Source organism: Staurois parvus, unplaced genomic scaffold (genome assembly GCF_062004578.1).
Source record: "Staurois parvus isolate SC_StPar_1 unplaced genomic scaffold, SC_StPar_1.0 ptg000758l, whole genome shotgun sequence".
Taxonomy (NCBI): domain Eukaryota; kingdom Metazoa; phylum Chordata; class Amphibia; order Anura; family Ranidae; genus Staurois; species Staurois parvus.
Window position 1 is genome coordinate 1,513,594 of NW_028318554.1, and position 22,142 is coordinate 1,535,735.

The 22,142-nt window shown below is 42.5% G+C and overlaps 1 protein-coding gene across 1 annotated transcript; it reads right to left on the reverse strand.

The window, feature by feature from the left end:
- Positions 1 to 1,534: 1,534 nt before the first annotated feature.
- LOC149444963 (trypsin-like) lies at positions 1,535 to 6,987 on the reverse strand. Its single transcript, XM_089654368.1, has 5 exons — positions 6,854 to 6,987; positions 6,558 to 6,708; positions 3,691 to 3,944; positions 2,924 to 3,060; positions 1,535 to 1,766 (listed from the first exon to the last, which is right to left on the reverse strand). The coding sequence occupies exons 1-5, from the start codon at positions 6,891 to 6,893 to the stop codon at positions 1,617 to 1,619; spliced, it is 732 nt and encodes a 243-aa protein (XP_089510494.1). The 5' UTR covers positions 6,894 to 6,987; the 3' UTR covers positions 1,535 to 1,616.
- Between the last annotated feature and the right edge of the window lie 15,155 nt (positions 6,988 to 22,142).

Below are 22,142 nucleotides of genomic sequence, written 5' to 3' on the forward strand. Positions count from 1 at the left end.
CCAAACTCAAAAAAGCCTATGAAAAAGGTACCAGGGGCATCTCATGGGGCCTCTACTGACCCCGAGCCCTCGGACAGTGCCCGAGTTTCCAAATGGTCAGTCCGCCCCTGCACTGGGCCAATCACGGCGAGTGATGTATTCTACTAATGAATACAAAGCCTGCTCAGATTGGCTGAGTCAGAGAGGTGGGCTGATGATGTCACAACCTCAGCCAATCCGAGCAGGCTTTGTATTCATTAGTAGAATACATCGCCCGCCGTGATTGGCCCAGTGTATACTGTATGTAGCCGCAGCTACTGTACATACACGCATCCAGCGGGCTGACTACAGTAGGGACGTACCGGTACGTTTTGAAACCGCTTGGCTCAGTATACTGTATATACCGCACATCCAGCTGGCTGACAGATTCATCTCTCATAGGGACATTTGTTTTGAGCCAGCTTGGCTCAGCACGGTATACTGTATGTACATTACTGCACATCCAGCGGGCTGTATATATACTGTATACTGTATGTAGCCGAAGCTGCCGTATTACCGCACATCCAGCGGGCTGTATATATACTGTATACTGTATGTAGCCGAAGCTGCCGTATTACCGCACATCCAGCGGTAACATCTGATTTGGAATTTGATCCATATGGTGACTGTCTTACAAATGTATCACAAGATGTCATTCATGAACTTATGATGTCAGAGGATGAACATGAGGATTTTGAAGGATTTTAAGTACCGGTAAGTCATAACCATTTCAATTAAAAAATCTGATGTTTTTAAATGGTGTTACCTCGGAAGGGGGGTAGTCTTATACGGCGAGTATAGCCCAAAACCTGTGTTTTAACTGCAAAATTAGGGGGTCGTCTTATACACCCAGTCGCCTTATACGCCGGAAAATACGGTAAGTGTTTTTATACACTGTAGGCCTTATACTGTTTATCTTTTTATGGACTTATGATATTCGAATAAGAGTTGATTTCTTAAACTGTGAGCAAATACTCCCATCAACCATACAGTTCCCTAACCAATCCAAGCAAGAGGTAGCTGAGTTTTGAGCTGCTTTAGACCATCACAATGTGTGGTCTGTGACTTGGAAGACTTTGGCATGGACCTTTATACAGAGTGGTTTCAGGGAAATATTTTTTTTATGACAGATATGTATACCTTAGTGGTTTCGGCAGAATTTACATGTTTGAGTTAAATCACACATTTAGGGCTACCTCTGTTAAAATGCTTGACCCAACCTTACAAACCATAAACTACCAATGTATATTTTTTACAACATAAACGTATTTGGAAGATGCTGTAGATGAAAATAAAGTGAAGGAAGAACATTCTAGCCATTTGGTGGACTGCACAGGCTTAGTGCTGGAGATTCAGCCATCGTGGTTGCAGACCTCGCTGAGTAATTTTGTATAAATGTCTTCCTTGAAAAGTGTTAAGTGATCAATGGTTTGTTTGTAAGATTGGATATCAATAATTAACCATGTTGTAAAATCGGATACAAATGCAGCTGATATTTAATATAACACACAAGATATTTAATTTTTAATAATATTTTATTCACATAACAGCTGATCTATAGCTATGGTTAGTGATAGATAACATGAAAAGACTGGTATCTAGTTGGCGGCCTGGGTGCTGGCGATCCAGCTGTTGTAGTTGCAGACCTTGGTGTAGACACCGGGGTAGTTCCTCAGGGCACAGCCGTATCCCCAGGAGACAATACCCTGGAGCTGTCCATTGCAGACCACGGGGCCACCGGAGTCACCCTGAGAAAGAACAGAAATTATTAAAAATTAGAAAGTCAAAACATTAAAGGAATTTGCAAACACAATTGAGACAAAAGGGCTTTCATTCCAAAGTCCATTCTTTTTGACAATGTATTGCATATATTATTCATTAAATGTTGAACACCAGACATCTAGACTAGTCCAACTTTCCAGAAAAGCAAACCACTTATAAACTTCTTAGGGTACAATATGGGGTTTATTTACTAAAGCTGGAGACTGCAAAATCAGACTCACTTCTGCATAGAAACCAATCAGCTTCCAGGTTTCATTGCCAAAGCTTCATTGAACAAGCTGAGGTTAGAAGCTGATTGGTTTCTATGCAGAAGGGAGTCTGATTTTGGACTCTCCAGCTTTAGTAAATAAACCCCTATGTGTCTATCATTCCTTACAATTAGTAGCATCTGCTAAATGAACATAAAAAATATGAGATGTAACTAGAGTCACCCTGAAAAAAAAAGACATGATAAAAAATTACAAAGGCATATCATTTGTAAAGGGCTTTACGAGCACAGTCCATTCTTCTCGACAATGTATTACATATATTATCCATTAAATGTTGTTTACCAGATATCTAGACTAGTCCAATTTTTCTGAAAAGCAAACCACTTATAAACTTCTTAGGGTACAACATGCTCAGAGACATGTTCATAATTCCATACAATTAGCAACAATTGGAAACTCGGGCACTGCCTGAGGGCCCGGGGTCAGTAGGGGGGCCCCATGAGATGCCCCTGGTACCTTTTTCATAGGCTTTTTTGAGTTTGGACAAGGACACAGGGGCCCCATGATCCCCTGTTGCCCGGGGGCCCCATGAGTTGTCAGTCTGCTGCTATGGGGTTGATTTGCTAGAATAGTAGAGTGCAAAATCTGGTGCAGCTCTGCATAGAAACCAATCAGCTTCCAGGATTTTTTTGTCACAGCTTAAATGGACAAGCTGAAGTTAGAAGCTGATTGGCTCCCATGTAGAGCTGCACCAGATTTTGCACTCTACTACCGGCGTTTTTTGGACGTTTTTTTGACCAAGGACACAGGGGCCCCATGATCCTCTATTGCCCGGGGGCCCCATGAGTTGTCAGTCCGCCCCTGACAATTAGTATAATCTGCTAAATGAACATTAATAATATGAGATGAGTTACCTGGCAAGAATCCTGTCCACCTTCCATGTATCCAACGCAGATCATGTTGCCAGTGATCTCACCAGGGTAAGCACTGTTACACTGGGCAGTGGTCAGAACGGGAGCATTCAGACACTGCAGGAGGTCAGGGTAGTTGGCTGCAGAAAAAAAATGAGACAAAATGAATATAATCAAAATAAATGGAAGAAAGGAAATGTTGATTATACTAGAAAGTAAAACAAAGATAGATGAAGCCTCTTAGCAGCTGTTAGTCAACCAGTTTTGGTAAAGGTCTTAAATAACTGTGAGCCAGCTGATACCTAGCAAGCCCACAAATCCTCCTAAAGGGTTTTTTTTTTTCAAATTGTTCACTATGTTTAGCCAGTTTCCTGGCTAAACATAGGTTAGGGAATTGTTAAAACCTCTGATATTTGGTATAAGTTTTTGCCATCTGTGTCTGGTTGAGGAGATGTTTTCTTGCTTCTTGTCCTGTAGAAACAGGAAATTAGAGGACATCTCTTCAATGTGAGAGGAAATCCCTACTCAGACCATTGGATGATTTACCCAATATTCCTTCTCTGGTGACAACTCATAATTCTGCATGTAAATTCACTTTCAGGGTAGTGATATTGATCACCAGGACAAAAAAAAGAAAGAAAAATCTCAAGTGGGGACACAGACAGCAATCAAAATCCTTCCCTGTTCCATCATGAAAAAACATAGATACACTTTAACTACACAAGTGGCTTAGGGGATTAATGGTCAATTATATAATTGTCTTGACTTACTTCCGCTGCTCAGAGTGTTGCCCCATCCGGAGATCAGACAGCTGGTACCGGCGGCAGCGCAGCCAGAGGGCAGAGCCACGGTACCGACGTAGGCGTTGAGGGTGGCGGGAGTGGCGAGCTTGACCAACATGATGTCGTTGTCCAGGGTTCTGGAGTTGTAGCCGGCATTTCTGATGATCCTAGAAGCGCTGATGAACTGCTCGGTTCCCTCAGAGGAAGCGATGTTGTGCTCTCCCAGTCTGACCTGCATGCTCCTGGATAGACATAAGTGCAATGAAGTTATGGGATCCAGATCTGTGATCTAATCTTCACTGGACATTTCAGAGTGATATAGGCTGAAAATAGATACTTCCCCTAAAAGCTGATCTCTAGGCACAAGAAGTTATTTTAAATATATTATTTTTGAGAATCACCAAGTTGTCTATTAAGTTATAACCCCTGGGAATACAGGGGATCCATGGTAATTCAGTCTCAGGTCTGTATTTAACAGTGGTAAGCCTATGTGCTGCAATCACACATATGTGTTCTATCCAGGGGCGTATTTATCACAAGGCAAACAAGGCATTTGCCTAGGGCGGCATTTTTCAGGGGGGCAGCGCTGCCTCTTGGAAAAAGGGACTGAAGAAGGGACACACGCGGCATGAGGATCAGGTGGGATCCAGAAGAGGCCAGCTGCTTGATGGTATATGCAGAGCCCAACTCTCATTCTCTAGGATATCCGGAGCTGAGAAGGTGAATGTCTTTCTAGCTCTCGCCAGGTAGAGAAGGCAGGTAGGGAATGCAGTGTATGGGGGACAATGGTAGTGGAAGACTCTCTTGGGTTTGGGGGGGGGGGGCAGGGGTCTTGTTGGTCAATGTCTCAGGCTCCCTCCTCCATGGGGGTGGGGGAGTGGCATTGGTCAGTGTCAGGCTCTCTCCATAGGGGGGTGTGGGGTTGGCCAATTTTTGTTTTGTGTAGGGCAGCACAAAACCTACATACACCAATGGTTCTATCCGCCGCATAACATGGTAAGCACTATTCAGTCTGGGTGTTAAAATCTGGAATATCAACATTCTTAAAGGCGCTTTTGTCTTCAAGACCCACAAAAAGCTTTAGGTCAACTTTGTGTGGACCATGTTTCCTTCCAGACCATGTTCAGCACTGGCAAACTGGCACCCTTTAAAATTAGGGTGTTTGTATCTTACCAGTATTACGCGTGTTGCTTTAATCAAAGTTTCAATAAAGTCATGTGAAGGCCATCGCTACCCAGATTTGACTTTATTAACACTAAATCTTTCAAGATTACCAGATCTAACAACGCTCCATGTTTGGTTGGGGCAGCTAGAAAATGTCCTATAAAATGATTCTGTGATCAGTTTATAACTGTTTTCCTTTTTAGCTGTGCCGACAGTAGAGGAGACGCTCAGTATTTAGTGAAGGAGAATTACAAATCCATTTTTGGTATTTTTCTTTTACTTTTAAAGCGAGCTTGCCAGGACAGAAATATGGATGCTGCCCGAGATGTCCAGCACAAATGACAGTGAGAAATCCGGAGATATCTATAAGGCTGTCAGGGTTCCTTGCCCAGTCGCCGGAGCAGTTGTTTTTTTGTATTTCCTGTAAGAGGATTTATACCTTGAGAATAGGGATGACCATGATAAACACCATGGTTTGTTTTAGGCTGGCCATACATGGATTGAAATTCGAACGGTTCAGCAGGATTGAGCCAACTTTTGATCCTAAATTAGCCATTCTCATTCATAAGAAGTTAATCTATTGATCCACGTTCATGATATTTTTTTCACTCAATCAGTGCATACAGCCAATCAGCTGAAGCGCTGATCAGTATATTCTGATGGCAGGGAAAGATTTCCCCATCCTCCTCAAATATGTGGATGGGAAAATCATTTCCGTCTTTTTTCGTTTAGCTGACTGGCTGAACATTAAAATTGAGCCATGAGTTTCCAGCTTTATACTTTGTCCCAGTGGGGTTTATTTACTAAAGCTGGAGAGTCCAAAATCAGACTCCCTTCTGCATAGAAACCAATCAGCTTCCAGGTTTCATTGCCAAAGCTTCATTGAACAAGCTGAGGTTAGAAGCTGATTGGTTTCTATGCAGAAGGGAGTCTGATTTTGGACTCTCCAGCTTTAGTAAATAAACCCCAGTGTGTCACTTTTGTAGGAAGAATTGGTCTGAATGTCAATAAAAAATCAAAATAAAAAGAACTGTATACTGAGTATGTAATTACATGTATTCATTGAATACAGTTAGAAAAATTCAATATTTTTTATAGTAGTTCTAAAATAATTCTGCAAGTAAATCCAGAAATTAGACCAACTGGTCAGCCCTCCATAATCCAACCAACCAGTCAGCCAGCCAGCCAACCAATTAAAAACCCAATATGAAAAAAATCCTCCTGCGCTCAATGGGGTAATTAATGCCTATTATTTAGCTGCTGTCACTCAACTTAAACCAACAAGTCCAACTGTAAAGAAAAAAAAATAGTGAAGCGCTTAAATTTATTTATTTATTGCTATATCATTTAATTTAAGCACTTCACTATTTTTTTTTCTTTACAATTAAAAACCCAACCAACCAACCAGCCAACCAATCAACCAGCCAGCCAACCAGCCAACCAGCCAACCAGTCAATCATGACTCCAAACTATTGTAGTAAAAACTAGCGTCATTAAAATTTTACTTACGAGTAGAGGGCTCAGTAGAGGGCCCCTGGTACCTTTTATAGGCTTTTTTGTGTGTGGTTTGAGTGTGGGCGAGGCCACAGGGGCCTCATGATCCCCTATTGCCCGGGGGCCCCATGAGTTGTCAGTCCGTCCCTGCTCCAAACTATTCTAGTATAAACTAGTCTCATCAAAATTCTACTTACGACATGTAGCAGTGAGCAGCTGAGAGCACCCACAAGGAGTTGAGGAGGGATCCACCACAGAAGTGATATCCAGCATTCAGAGATACCTGGTACTTGACGGAGTTCTTGGTACAGGTGTAACCTCCAACGATCTTGTCATCATCCAAGGCAGCTGGGAATAAAATACACTCGTGTCATTCAGAAACTCGGAGTAAAACCATGAAGGCCATTAAAATTACAAAATAGAAAGTACTTTGTTAACATCTATATTGCTATATAAGGATTTTTCCTTTCAAGTACAGGTAAAGAGGACTCACCAGCTGCTCCGAAGAGCACACAGATCAGAAGGAGTTTCATGATGGTAAGGTGACCAGTGAGTGACCCGTTGGACCTACTGTAAGAAGGGTATTTATATGTTTAGCTGCACACCACCCATCTGGGTCAGTACATGTATACTTCTGTTAATGTATAGACAATATTTACACTATATGATCAGAGTGGGCGTATTTATCAGCAACCTTGAGATACCATTTTGGTCATGGAAAGAAAATGTTATCAAAGCTCCATGCAAATGTTATTTTAATCATTCTACACAGCCATAGGAAACCTGTAATAATCAAACTTACATTGGTCTTCAAAAGCCAAAATAAGTTTAACTATGGTGGTAGAAAATTTTGAGGAAAAAATATTCTATGTCATTATAATTCTTTTCCATGCAGAATCAGATGTTCATTTACACTTCCTCTCTTATTTAGGAGAGGATACATTTACACATATGCATGAAAAATACACTGTTGACCTTTTTTTCATGGTTACATTGCTGACTTTGCAGTCTTTTATTTTATCAAAATAATATTTCTTTATCTTTCATTATTACTATTGTCACAACACTCTTTGATTTAAATGCATGTAGCATAGACCCAAGGCTGGTCTCACTTTTTGTTGGCCCATGTTCTCTTCCCTCTTGGGTGTACCTCAGCCAGGCACACAGTAGTTCTGCAGTCTTTCAACACAATAACCAGGCACCAAGCAGTGCCTTTTTGAAGTTTAATGCTGGTTAAGCTTGGATGGGGTGTAGGGGGAGCCTTGGGATACTCCAAATTTAGCACAAACTATAGCAGAGGACACTCTCTGGTAGAAGCTAAACTCTTCAGTATAAACCTCTTGTGACAAAAGAAAGTGGACATACAGCTCAGGGGACTCCACTATGAAAGAAACTCTAAGCCAACAACTTTGGAACAGTCTCTCTAAGGGTCCAGACATAACAGGATCTCTCACTTTCTCAGGTCTCTACTCACTGTGTCCCTGTGTACATGCATGCCTCCTTCCAGCCAGACCCTGTACGAGGAAATTCTTTAATTAAAGGAGATCTATAGTCAAAGCATACATATTCATTTTATAACATCAGCACTGCGATAGCAATACAAACAATAATTATTTTTGATAGTCCATTATAAGTGTGTGACTTAATTAAGACCACCTATATGTAAAAACGGAGATCATTCAATGCAAGGGACTTTCAGTCATGTTTGGTTCTGATGGATTCACCAGATGAATAGAAGAACAACTAATAAAGTTTAAAGTGTTTGTAAAGTCAAAACCTTTTTTTCTAGTTTTGGATATAATGATGATGGGTCACTACCCCTGGCAGGTCCTTATTGCTGTCTGTTTCCTCGTTAGGGAGATTCACTGTTGGGGACAAGCTTGTGTTCGGTCAGATCCCATGTTTATACAAAATACTTTAGAAGATTAAATGTCATTCTGAAATGTTTTACACTTACTTAAATTTTGAATCTGAGCTACAGCTAAAAGTATTAATTATCATATCTAAAGATTATTCAAATACACATAACGTGTAATAACAATATAATGGCCGCAGCATGTTCATGAGCTCAGTGTCTTCTGATGTGTGTTTTGCCGGATTAATAACTCAGCCAAGGTTCTGAATTGTTTGCTGATTAGTTTAAAATAGGTTTATGAACACGTTCCCGATACGCTGCAAGAATATATACACTAGACCAGAGGTCAGCAACCCTTCCCAGAATAAACATCAATTTATATGCATTAGACAATAGGAGTACCCGGGAACAACAGAATATCGGGGTTGTATATTTCCATTTTTGTACTCATAGTTGTACTGCTAATGACAAATGATCAGCCCCAGTTACTGCACCTTCACACCTCAGATCACCCCAATTCTTGCACCATCACACCTCAGAACACCCAAATTCTTGTACCTTCACACCTCAGATCACCCCAATTCTTGCACCTTCACACCTCAGAACACCCCAATTCTTGTACCTTCACACCTCAAAACACCCCAATTCTTGTACCATCATACCTCAGAACACTCCAATTCCTGCACTTTCACATTTCACCCCAGTTCCTGTGCTTTTACACCTCAGATCACCCCAATCCCTGCACCTTCATACCTCAGATCACTCCAACTCCTGCAACTTCACTTCTCAAATCACCCCAAATCCTACACTTTAGATCACCCCCAATTTCTGCACTTTCCCATCTCAATTCACCCCAATTCTTGCACCTGCATACCATAGATTACCCGTTTCCTCCACCTTCACACCTCAGACCAACCCAATTCCTGCATCTTCACTTCTCAGATCATCCCAATTCCTGCACCTTCACACCTCAGATCATTCCAATGTCTGCACCACCACAAGTCAGATCACCCCAATTCCTGCACCATCACACCTCAGATCACCCCAATTTCTGCACCTTGCATCTCAGATAACCCTAATTCTTCCACCTTCACACCTCAGACCAGCCCCATTTCCTGCACATTCACATCTCAGATCACCCCAATTCCTGCACCTTCATACCACAGATCACTCCAATTTCTCCACCTTCACACCTCAGGCCAACCCAATTCCTGCAACTTCACTTCTCACAAAGCCCCATTTTCTGGGCCTTCATACCACTGATCAGCCCCAATTCCTGCACCTTCATGCCTCAGATCAGCCCCAGTTCCTGCACTTTCACACCTCAGATCACCACAATTCCTCCACCTTCACATCTCAGATCACCACAATTCCTCCACCTTCACATCTCAGATCACCACAATTCCTCCACCTTTACTTCTCAGATCATCCCAATTCCTGTACCTTCACACCTCAGATCAGCTCCAACTCATGCACCTTCACTTCTTAAACCAAGATAGTCACTGGTCAGGGTAGTGTTTATTGCTCCTGTAAAATCCAAAGTGATATGTGGCATTCACTCATTTCCTATGAGGAAATTCTTTAATTATAGGAGATCAATAGTTAAAGCATACAGAGTCATTTTATAACATCAGCACTGTGATAACAATACAAACAATAATAATTTTTGATAGTCCATTATAAGTGTGCGACTTAAATAAAACCACATATATGTAAAAACTGAGATCATTCAATGCAAGGGACTTTCAGTCATGTTTGGTACTGATGGATTCACCATCAGGACTCCCAGGAGTTTCATGAATAGAAGAACAACTAATAAAGTTTAAAGTATTTGAAAAGCCAAAACCTTTTTTTCTAGTTTTGGATATAATGATGACGGGTCATTACCTCTGAGAGGTCCTTATTGCTGTCTGTTTCCTCGTTAGGGAGATTCACTGTTGGGGACAAGCTTGTGCTCGGTCAGATCCCATGTTTGGCTGTGCCGGAAGGGAATTGTCATTCCTGGTCCAATGAGCTACGGGCAGGGGATTTCCTCAAGGTTCACAAAGGGACCTCATGTTTCACATTGGAGGATTACCTAAAAAAAAATTAAAAAGAAGATTTCCCCCATGGTTTACAAAAGGTGGGAATATTCATGACATCTTTGACCATATATTAGGTCTCATCCCCTACCCCTGTACAGGCAGCTGAGGATTGGGGGATCACTCGCTCTCAACTCATTGGCCCAGAAATGACAGTTTCCTTCAAAGTTCAGACCACACCCAAACTCATTACTCTTCCCCATCTCTATTTGCCCTGAAGACCATTGTCATTGAGACTAAAAGTGAAGGGATTTCATAACTTAAATTTTCATCAGAACAGGAATAAAGAGAAATCTTCCAATGGCAAAACACTTTTCTGGTGAAAAAGGTCTAGGAGAGCTCTTGTTTTGGAGAGATCTACTCTTCCTTCTTGTTGTGTGTACCAGACAAAAAGTGAAGGAAAAAACTGAGACATTAATAGCAAAAAACATAGTTGAAAAAGATTTGAAGTGACAACAAACTCTGGTTTAAAAGAAAAGAAAACTATTCAGGTGTCTATACGTAATTTCAAAATGTTCCTTCTATTGCTTTCAGCCTCCTCCAAATCTCCAAGTTCCCTTATATTTGTTGCTGTGATCCCATTTCCTGTTAGAAGGTGGCTGCGATTGTTCTCCATGGTCTTACTGCATGGTGGAACATAGCCACCATTTCTTGCTTGCGCCCGAGATGGACTGCGGACCACAGTCCATAGTCCCTAGTCCATCTGTAGCACCATCCTAGTTAGCTAGGGGGAGCTAGAGTCGTCCTGATCATTAGAGAGGAGGGCTGAGAACAGGCTGGGTGTAATAGTCAGGAGGTCAAATTGTGGTCAGGGCTGAAGGGTTCTGCAGGCCAGCCCCTCTGGGATTTCCCCCTGCTCTATAGCTTTGGAACAAGGTCTAAAGGCAGTGGGCGTATCTGAGGAGTGACTGGCCTGATCTCTTAAGAGATCCTGCCAATCCCCAACAGGAGGCTTGGCAAGGGGCTGGGACAACCTTTAAGAGTTTCTGAGCCTGCTCAGCTGCGGGAGAGTTCAGGTAGCACTTTGAATGACAATTGCGCGGTGATGCAACACTGTACCCATAACATTTTTTTATTATTTTCGTCATGCAAATAGAGCTTTATTTTGGTGGTATTTAATCACCTTGTTTTTAATTTTTGCTAAATAAAACGAAAAAAAAACAAATTTGTTTTATAAAAAAGACACACTTTTCTTCATTTCTGTTATAAAACTTTGCAAATAAATAACCTGTCTTCATAAATCTAGATCAAAATGTATTCTGCTACATTTCTGTGGTGAAAATGACCCATATTAGTGTATAATATTTAGCCTGTAGGAAAGTTATAGAGTTCACAAACTACGGGATATATCTGACAATCCTGATGTAATGACAGCCAATCTAATGTCTTGAGGCCCGAAAAATGCCAGGATAGTGGGCGTCCCCTTTGCCCTGTTGGCGTTAGAGCACTGTTTTTCCCTTTTTTTATTTTGCATTTTTTTTATCTGTGCAATTGATAGCCCCTGCGTGGGTGTGTTTTATTGCCTCTGTTTTATACTGTTTAAAAAATTAATAAAAAACATTGACATAGAAAAAGTTGATTGGGAAAACATATAAAGAAGTGCAGAAAATGATCGGCTGCTCAGCTAAAATGATCGCAAATGCTTTAAAATGGCAACCAAAACCTGAAAGACGTGGAAGAAGCGAAAAACTACCATTGGAATGGATAGAAGAATAGCCAAAATGGCGCAGACTCAGCCAACAATCAGCTCCAGGAAGATGAAAGAAGGTGTAAAGTTCCCTGTGAGGACTGTTACAATTAGAAGCCAAGCTATCTGCAAGAAGCCCCCGCAAAGTCCCACTGTTGAAAAGAAGACAAAAGAGGTTACAATTTGCCAAAGAGCACATTGACTGGCCTAAAGAGAAATGGCGCAAAATTTTGTGGACTGATGAAAGTAAGATTGTTCTTTTTGGGTCTAGTGGGCGGAGACAGTTTGTCAGACGACCCCCAAACACTGAATTCAGGCCACAGTACACTGTGAAGACAGTGAAGCATGGTGGTGCAAGCATCATGATATGGGGATGTTTCTCATACTACGGTGTTGGACCTATTTATCGCATACCAGGGATCATGGATCAGTTTGAATCCATCAGAATACTTGAAGAGGTCATGCTGCCTTATGCGGAAGAGGAAATGCCTTTGAAATGGGTGTTCCAACAAGACAACGACCCCAAACACACCAGTAAACGTGCAACATCTTGGTTCCAGACCAACAAGATTGACGTTATGGAGTGGCCAGCCCAATCCCCGGATCTTAATCCAATAGAAAACTTGTGGGGTGACATCAAAAATGCCGTTTCTGAGGCAAAACCAAGAAATAGAGAAGAACTGTGGAATGTGGTCCAATCATCCTGGGCTGGAATACCTGATCACAGGGGCCAGAAGTTGGGTGACTCCATGCAACACAGATGTACAGCAGTTCTGAGAAACAGTGCGACTACAACCAAATATTCATGAAGTCATTCAAAGGAAAGCAAAATCTTCAAACATTTTTCAGTTTATATAGTGAATGTTTGAGTTTGTAAAGAAGAATACAAACACTGCTATTTTTTTGAACAGTCTAATATTCACTTTTCTTCCATTTTTTTAGAGGAACAACACAAATTTGATGTATTTTTCTTCATGTTTTGATTTGGAATAGAATGTGTCGTGTTCCCAATGCATTTGTGTGGATGGAAATAAAAGCTATTAGAAGGATTTTCAGCTTTATTCACTTTTTTCAACACACTGCTATTATTTTGAACACAACTGTATATATATATGATTTTGCACACCCCTGCCACCCTGTAGCAGTATTTCTGCTATAGGGCGGAGGGGAATCAGTTAAACTCCATGCACATTAGTGTACTTTTCCAGGTTCACAGTCAAGGTTGCAGACCACTTATCTGTAAAATATTTTAAACAGGTTTCAAAAGAGATCATTGACAAACCAATCTTCACATGTTCAGTGTTCCACCTAGTCATTCATTTGTACATGGATTACTTATCCAATACGGGGCAAAGGTAAAGTAAAAATATTCCACGTTTTAGGTATAAATACCAGTTCGTAACACAGTTTACTGGACTATCATCACTATGAAGTTCCTCCTGATCTTTGTGCTCCTTGGAGCTGCTGATGAGTCCACCTACTGGTATATTGTATTTCTTGACATTCTTTCTTACTACATCCCATCCTTTCTTGAGAAAAAAATGTTAAAACTTATATTGAAAGAAAGGTTGAAAAGATAATGATAAGATTCTCATTTGAAAACCACAAACTCAGATAAAAATAAGAAAACCCTTGATGAAGTATAGTAGATGTCAATTTACCTTCACAGTGGAGGAAATGGATACCTTCTCCTTGGAAATGATGGTCATTACCCTGAATAAGTCAAACTGCTTTTCAATTTTGATAGATATCTCTAAATTTCCCTGTCCCCTTTACAATGTGTGATTAGTTTGTCACTAATTTAAAAGGAGAAGTTGCACCAAAGCTCTTTCGGCCCTACTTCTCCTGTGGGTCACTTAGTTCTGCACTCCTGGGTCCAGTTCATATTCAGCCAACAACTGGCTAAAGTCTGTTGTCGGCTGACATCCCTCAGCTGGTCCACACTCTGGAGGGATCATGACTTTAATGTCAGGATCCCTCCAGTTGCCTGACCAGCAACTGGCTCAGCCTCTCAATGGGCTGCTGAGAGCCTGAGACAGCTGCTCCCACCCCCTCCACAGTCCAGTGCTCCAGTGAGTGCTGGAGGGGCAGAGCAGAGAGCCAGTGACTGGATGACATTGGCTGTATGTTTGGGGTTGTTTTCCTGCTGCAGAATAAATTTGGAGTAATTCACATGCCTCCCTAATGGTATGGCATGATGGATAAGTATGTGCCCGTATTTCTCATCATTGAGGATGCTATTTATCCTGACCAGATCTCCAACTCCATTTGCAGAAATACTGCCTGAAACTTGCATTGAACCTCCACCATGCTTCACCGAAACTTGCATGGAACCTCCACCATGCTTCACCGAAACTTGCATGGAACCTCCACCATGCTTCACCGAAACTTGCATGGAACCTCCACCATGCTTCACTGTTCCTCGCAGACACTCATTATTGAGATAACAAACTGCCTACTGCTACAGCCAAATTTTTCACATTTTGACTCCGAGCACCTGCTGCCATTTCTCTGCACCCCAGTTCCTATGTTTTCAAGTATAAGATGTGCAAACAAGGCTAAGCGACTCAACTATGCAGGAAAACATAGGAATTGGGGTGCAGAAAAATGGACTGATGAGTCAAAATTTTGGGGCAATATTTATATGAGAAACCCTCAGCGCAATGGACCTCCTATGGAACAAGTATTGCAGCTAGCATGTACTGTGTTCCCACATGTAAACCATGGGCAATATTCGTGTACATTTTTCAAATTTGTAAAGTACATTTAACATTTCCTTAGTTATAGAATGGTTGCCCATTTATGCAATTGGCTACCACAGAATGAATCTGTAGCTGCATGCCATTAGGTGTAGTTGTCTATGTTTACTTAAGCACTCAATTTTCTACACAATAATTCTCAAGTATTTGTAATAAATATTTGAATTTATAAGACTTGGTTTACTAAAGGCAAATAGATTGTTTGCCTTGCAAGGGAATTTGCAGTCTGCAAAGAAAGCTTCCTTTACAGCTTGGTGATGATTAAGCTGAAGCTCTGCTGACTTCCAGCATCCAATCATATGCAAGTAAAAAAATGCTATTTTTTTATTTCCTTGCATATGATTGGGTATTCTTGGCTAAGTAAAATTTCATCACATTCACTAAGCTCTGGAGAAAATTCCCCTGCATAGTGCAACTTCCTTTGCAAAGTAAACAGTCTATTTGCCTGTAGTAAATTTATTATTTTATTTCAGGTACTTATATAGTGCCGTCAATTTACGCAGCACTTTACATATATATTGTATATTCACATCACTCCCTAACCCTCAAGGGGCGTACAATCTAAGGTCCCTAACTCACATTCATACATACACATACTAGGGCCAATTTAGACAGGAGCCAATTCACCTACCAGCATGTCTTTGGTGTGTGGGAGGAAACCAGATTACCCAGAGGAAACCCACACAGGCACAGGGAGAACATGCAAACTCCAGGCAGGTAGCGCCATGGTTGGGATTTGAACCAACGACCCTAGTACTGCCAGGAGGACGTGCTAACCATTTAGCCACTGTGCTGTCCAGTAAATTAACCATTCTAGAATTGGTTCTGAAGTCACACAATTTTTTTTACCTTACTGCATTCTCTTCATTAATGTAAAAAATGTCCTACTACCCCCCCCCCCCACCTCTTCCATAAACACTTACCTGCCTCTTCCATCAATCCAATACTGTCCCAGCTGCAACACTGCTATTCTCAGTTCCTGCTTCCACAGGATACATGGAAAGGAGCAGGAGCCATATGTCCCTGCTCCTATCAATCAAATACTTGGAGGAGGGGATGGGGAGCATGGCCGAGCAACACTGTGTGTGTCTATTGATGTATAGGTAAAAGACACACAGTGAGCGCTCTCAAAGAAACAGCAGCTGAACAGCCAGGATAAATGCATATAAAAATCTTCAATAAAACATATACATATAAAATGCAGATGGTCCTTGCTCTACCTCAGAAGAAGTGCGTGCGCACGAAACGCGTCAGTAGGAGCCTGTGGACGTCGTTGACACTATGCCGCCGGTGCCATGTGGAGGCCCGGCGGCCACCTATAATTTTAAGAGGGTCAGTGGGTCACTTTCACTTGCCACCTGATTACATGTTTTTTACTTGTTTTTTTTAAATAAATTGAAGTAATATACTACACTATGAGTATCTCTCTGTGTCCTCTGTGAGGGGTCTCTTTCCCAATTTCACAGCCACAGAGTGATTTCAATCCCAGCCCTGGTTCCATTGAAGAGGAATATCCTATCCTGGGAGCTTCCTGGTCTGCAGGATTTCGCTTTTCCACAAGAGGGCGTTATCATCATCCATTTCAGCACATATCCATTTTTTGACCAGAGGGAGAGAGGGGAATCTCCAGGATTTCTTACACACATGCGTACTTTAAATACGCTTCTGGTTAGTTTGCATTCTTTCCATTGACACTGGGAATTAATGAGCACCTTTTCAGGACTATTATTGTGTTGATTTGCATGATTTGATCACTTTACAGCGCTGCATTTTATATGTATATGTCTATTGATGTGTTTATTGTGCACAGCCTGGCTTGGAAGGATATCAGCACAGGTGCCCCCTCAGCACACAGTTCACTGAGGGGGGCATCCACAGCAAAGGAAGAGTGGACAGTGCCAGAGGGGACTCCAGATGAGGAAGTAAGGGACCGCTGTGCGCAATACCATACACGTAGTTGCCATAAAAGTTACAGTTTTACTAACACATGTCAAAATTGGTAAATTGTGTTCAAGACATTAGGATTTGTTTCACCTTCCATCGTGAAGAGGTTAAGCATTCTCTCATAGCATCTGAGCTGAGTGCACCTGGAGGCCAAGAAATAATAACGTGACCAGACAGCGTGTTCTGTCAATATTGAGGACATGACGTGATGATACAACAGGGGAACAATTCCTTCATAGGATACAGAATGCTCCTTTCCCCACACCAGTCAGAGATCCCATTCTAGTACTATTGTTGTCACTGTTTCATTACAATAGACTACATTAAACTATTCCACAAACAATCCAGAGGCACTCATATATGTAATCCCTTTATTTGCAAAGGTTAGAAGGTAAAAAGGTTGAAGCCTTGGCTAATGCATATTTCATGTGTATCCCACACACTTTGTCAAGGAGTATAGTTATCTTGCATTAAAGTGGCCACCCGCCCAAGTCTATAACTGGCTTATAAAGCAAGGACACATAAACAGGCATCACATAGTGAAAAAAGAGGGAGAGAACAATGTTCTTGGACAACTTGCCAGCCAGCTTGCTAACAACCGAATTAACCTGTCTAACAGTATGCGTTTATAACAGGGGTTTAGTTAGCACACATTTGCAAATACATACGTAAGCCACAGAGCCACGACACGGCACCCTGATCATCTGTGGTCCTAACTCTAAAATTTGTGAGTCCCCATAGTAGAGGCACATGCATTTAATGGATAGATCAAGGGCTCAATTTTAGAGTTAGGACCACAGATGATCAGGGTGCCGTGTCGTGGCTCTGTGGCTTACGTATGTATTTGCAAATGTGTGCTAACTAAACCCCTGTTATAAACGCATACTGTTAGACAGGTTAATTCGGTTGTTAGCAAGCTGGCTGGCAAGTTGTCCAAGAACATTGTTCTCTCCCTCTTTTTTCAGTATAGTTATCTTGCCTAGGGAACGCCTTATTAAACCCCCATAATAGAGATGAGGCCACAACCATGGGTTCAAGAAACATCTTGCTGGTTCAAGATTCATGCTCCCCAAGATTGTGCAGATTTAGCCAGCATAACTTTTTTTGAACCATAATGTTCTGCGTGTCCATTGAACTTTTGCAAACAGGCTTAGAAAGACCAATAAGGGGGCTTTGAATAAGTCTGCTCCAGGGGCGTACCTACAGGAGTCGCATGGGTCGCAATTGCGACCTGGCCCCATGCTGCAGAGGGCCCATGCAGCCCCTCTGTACGCCTGGATAGGAGGAGTGGTGGAGGCAGCTGATACAGAGGAATCGATCCTCTCCATGTTCCTCCTTCAGCCAATGATTCTCCTCATCTGCCTCCTGCAGGCATTCAGTGGCTGCAGGAGAAACATGGAGAGATTGATTCCTCTATGTATCAGCCACCCCCACCGCTCCAACTATCCAGCTTCTCTCTGCTGCCCCCGTGCTGACTGGCCCCAATGCTCTCTGCCCCCTATGCTCTCCAGCCCCCCCATACTCTCCAGCTTCACAGGCTCCTCAGTCCCCCTCCCTATGCTCTTTCCTGCTCCCTCCACTGCAGCTCTGCTGGGTTACCCCCTCCCATCTCCCTCCAGCTGCAGCTGGGAATCTATCAGGATGGAGAGCAGGGAATGGGATGAGAAATATGTGATTTACCAGCCCATTCCATTTCTGAATGGACACTAAGTAATCGGAAACTGTGCTTCAGTTTGTGAATGGACAGGAAGCTCTGTACAGAGCTATTTCTGTCCATTCATTCTGTGCAGCTGAGGAAATTGAGGGCTGTGTCCCCAATCTCATTTCTCTGTCCCAAAGGCGGAACGTCAGAGGTCTGCTAAGACCCCTGATATTTTGCCAAAGCCCTCCATTGGGGCTCCTAAAAATGAGTAAAAAACAATACAAAAATAATATTGTATGATAGAAAAAAATTAAAAATAGTTAAAAAAAAAATAAAAATGCACTTTGTGGGACTTTAAAGATCTAAATAGAAGGATCTGGACCTCCTTCCTCCTGTTGGTGACCCCTCTAGTGATATAAAGATCTATATAGAGGAATCAGGACCTCCTTCCTCGTACTGGTGACCCCTCTAGTAATATAAAGATCTATATAGAAGAATCACCACTTGCCCCCTTGACCCTGTCCCCACACAACTCCTCTGGTCTCCCTCCTCCTCCATCCTACGCTCCCTCACCCACATCTTCAATCTCTCCCTCTCTAATGGCGCATTCCCCTCCCCCCTAAAGCACAGGCACATCACTCCCATTGTCAAAAAACCTTCCCTGGACCCCACCGACCTGAGCAACCTTACACCCATCTCCCTGCTGCCATTTTCATCCAAACTCCTCAAGCGCTTAGTCTACAATCGCCTAAGCTCCCACCTCAATGACAACAACCTCCTCGATCCACTACAGTCTGGCTTCCGTCCCCTACACTCCACCGAAACCGCCCTACTCAAAATTACTAACGACCTGCTAACCGCCAAAGCTAATGGCCACTACTCAGTCCTCCTACTCCTCGACCTCTCCGCAGCCTTCGACACAGTTGACCACCCCCTCCTACTTAATAAACTACACTCCCTTGGCATCAGGGACTCTGCTCTCTCCTGGCTTTCCTCCTATCTATCCCAACGCTCCTTCAGCGTTACCTATAACGCTACCACCTCCCCCTCTCTCCCCCTCTCTGTTGGGGTCCCCCAAGGCTCTGTCCTCGGGCCCCTTATCTTCTTAATCTACACCTCCTCCCTTGGCCAACTGATACTCTCCCACGGCTTCGACTATCACCTCTACGCCGATGACACGCAAATCTACCTCTCTACCCCTCGCCTCACCCCTTCAGTCTCTGCCCGAATCACACACCTACTGAATGACATATCAGACTGGATGTCACTCCACTTCCTCAAATTAAACCTTTCCAAAACCGAGATCCTAATTTTCCCCCCAGCCAGCACCCCCCCTTCCCCACCCTCTCCATCACGACCAACAACGCCACCATCAGTCCCACCATGCAAGCCAAAGTCCCAGGTGTCACTCTAGACTCAAATCTGTCCTTCCAACCTCATGTCCAATCACTGGCAAACTCATGCAGGCTCCACCTCCGCAACATCTCCAAAATACGTACATTCCCAACCCCAGACACTACTAAACAACTCGTTCACTCCCTTATTATCTCACGTATGGACTACTGCAACTCCCTCCTCACCGGCCTAACTCATCACAAACTATCCCCGCTTCAGTCTATCCTGAACTCAGCGGCCAGACTCATCTACCTTACCAACCGCTCCGTATCCGCCACCCCCCTCTGCCAATCCCTCCACTGGCTTCCGATTGCCCAACGCATAAAATTCAAACTACTAACATTGACGTACAAAGTTATTCATAATTCTGCCACAAACTACCTCACCGACCTGATACCCAAATACCACCCAACCCGTAATCTTCGCTCCTCACAAGACCTCCTACTTTCTAGATCCCTGGTCTCCTCCTCCCATGCCCAACTGCAGGACTTCTCCAGGACTTCCCCCATCCTCTGGAACTCACTACCCCAATCCATCAGACTGTCAACTACCCTCCTCACCTTTAGGTGCACCCTGAAAACCCATTTATTCAGGGAAGCCTACCAAACCCTCACCTAACAGCCGATCTCCTCCACTCCTCCTACCACTCCATCCCCCACAGCTACTTCCTCCTGTACAACTATCCCCTCCCTCCTAGATTATAAACTCGAAAGAGCAGGGCCCTCGAACCCCTCGTGTATTGTTTTGTTACTGTATTGTCTCATGTTCTGTCCCCCACTATATTGTAAAGCACTGAGCAAACTTTTTGGTGCTATATAAACACTGTATAATAATAATAATCAGGACCTCCTTCCTCCTGCTGGTGACCCCTCTAGTGATATAGAGGAATCACAACCTCTTTTCCCCTGCTGGTGATCTCTCTAGTGATGCATCCGAAAATCATATTCACATTTTTCCGGCGCATAGCCACACTGTTTGCTCATTTTGCAATCATCTGAAATAAGTATCCCTCACTCCTCTGTGGTGCTGGCCAACACTGTACCCCCAAATACTGTACAAAAAGGATTCTTTTTGCCTGGGTGCATTATTTTCAATTTAGACACATTTAGCTGCACTTTTCATTGCGTTGTCCAGCAATGCCAAACTATGTTCCATGTTACAGACACCTCCAGGGATATCAACCCTATTGCACACCTTTGTGTCATCAGCAAAAAGACATTCCTTACCCAACAAACCTTTATACCCATGAACTAAATAGAACAGGACCTATTGCAAAGCCTTGTACTAGTGACTGGTCTCTGTTCGACATGAATTCAATTTACAACCACATTCTGGTATCTATCCTTTAGCCAACTGCATATCCACGGAACCACCCAAGGGTTAAGTCCTAACTTGTAAAACTTTTTTTTTATTAGATCATTATGTGGAACTGTATAACTGTATGAACCTCCACCCCCATATTTGTTAATCACATAGATTACACACCCTCTTCCATCCCTTTAAATTTTTGGCTCCAGCATCTGCTGGCTGTTTGGAAGGTATCCGACCTGACAGGTGAGTGCTCTCCCCTGATGCTACATTAATCTGACCATCCTGGTGTCATCTTTTCTTCTTTTCCAGCTTCAGATGTTTGTCTGCTCCCAGCACACGTGCAACCCACAGACACGTCTCCTCTCTGACCCTTTTCCTAAGATGCAGCCTCATAGAAACTACATGGTGCCTTGACACAATGCATTTCTAAGCATTTAAGAATTAATAGCAAGCTTTGGCTGCAGTTGCAGGCGGGTGTTGGAACGTGTGCGATTTACATGCTTTCCCTTACCCTCAATAGTGTGAACCAATACTAAAGCTGTGGTTAATGCATTTTTTGATGCATTTTTGCAGCACATTTTTTGCAAGTTTTCAAATGAATTTTTGATGAGTTCTCAAGTTTGATGTAGAGACTGGTTGATCAACCAAAAACACACCAAAAGACATGTACATGCATTTTTCATGCATTTCCATTGACGTAAAAAATGGACCATCCTGCATGTAAACGAGTCCCTGTACCTCTTCCAAAAATGCACTGCAGGAAACTGCATACACCCATAGAAAGCCATGTTAAATCAATAGTACTGAAAATGCACTAAAAAAACGCACAGGTGTGAACCTAGCCCTACTGCTCTGGTTACATTGATTTTCATATCACCCACAGCTCTGATACCAAATCGCATCAAACCACTAGTCTAAACCTGTGCTCGACTTCACATCAGTCCCATGCCTTTACTAGTTACAGTCTTTTATTTATTTTTTTCATATGCTTGTTTTTTACATTGCTATATATATATATATATATATATATATATATATATATACATACAATATATATATATACATACTATATATATATATATATATACATAATATATATATATATATA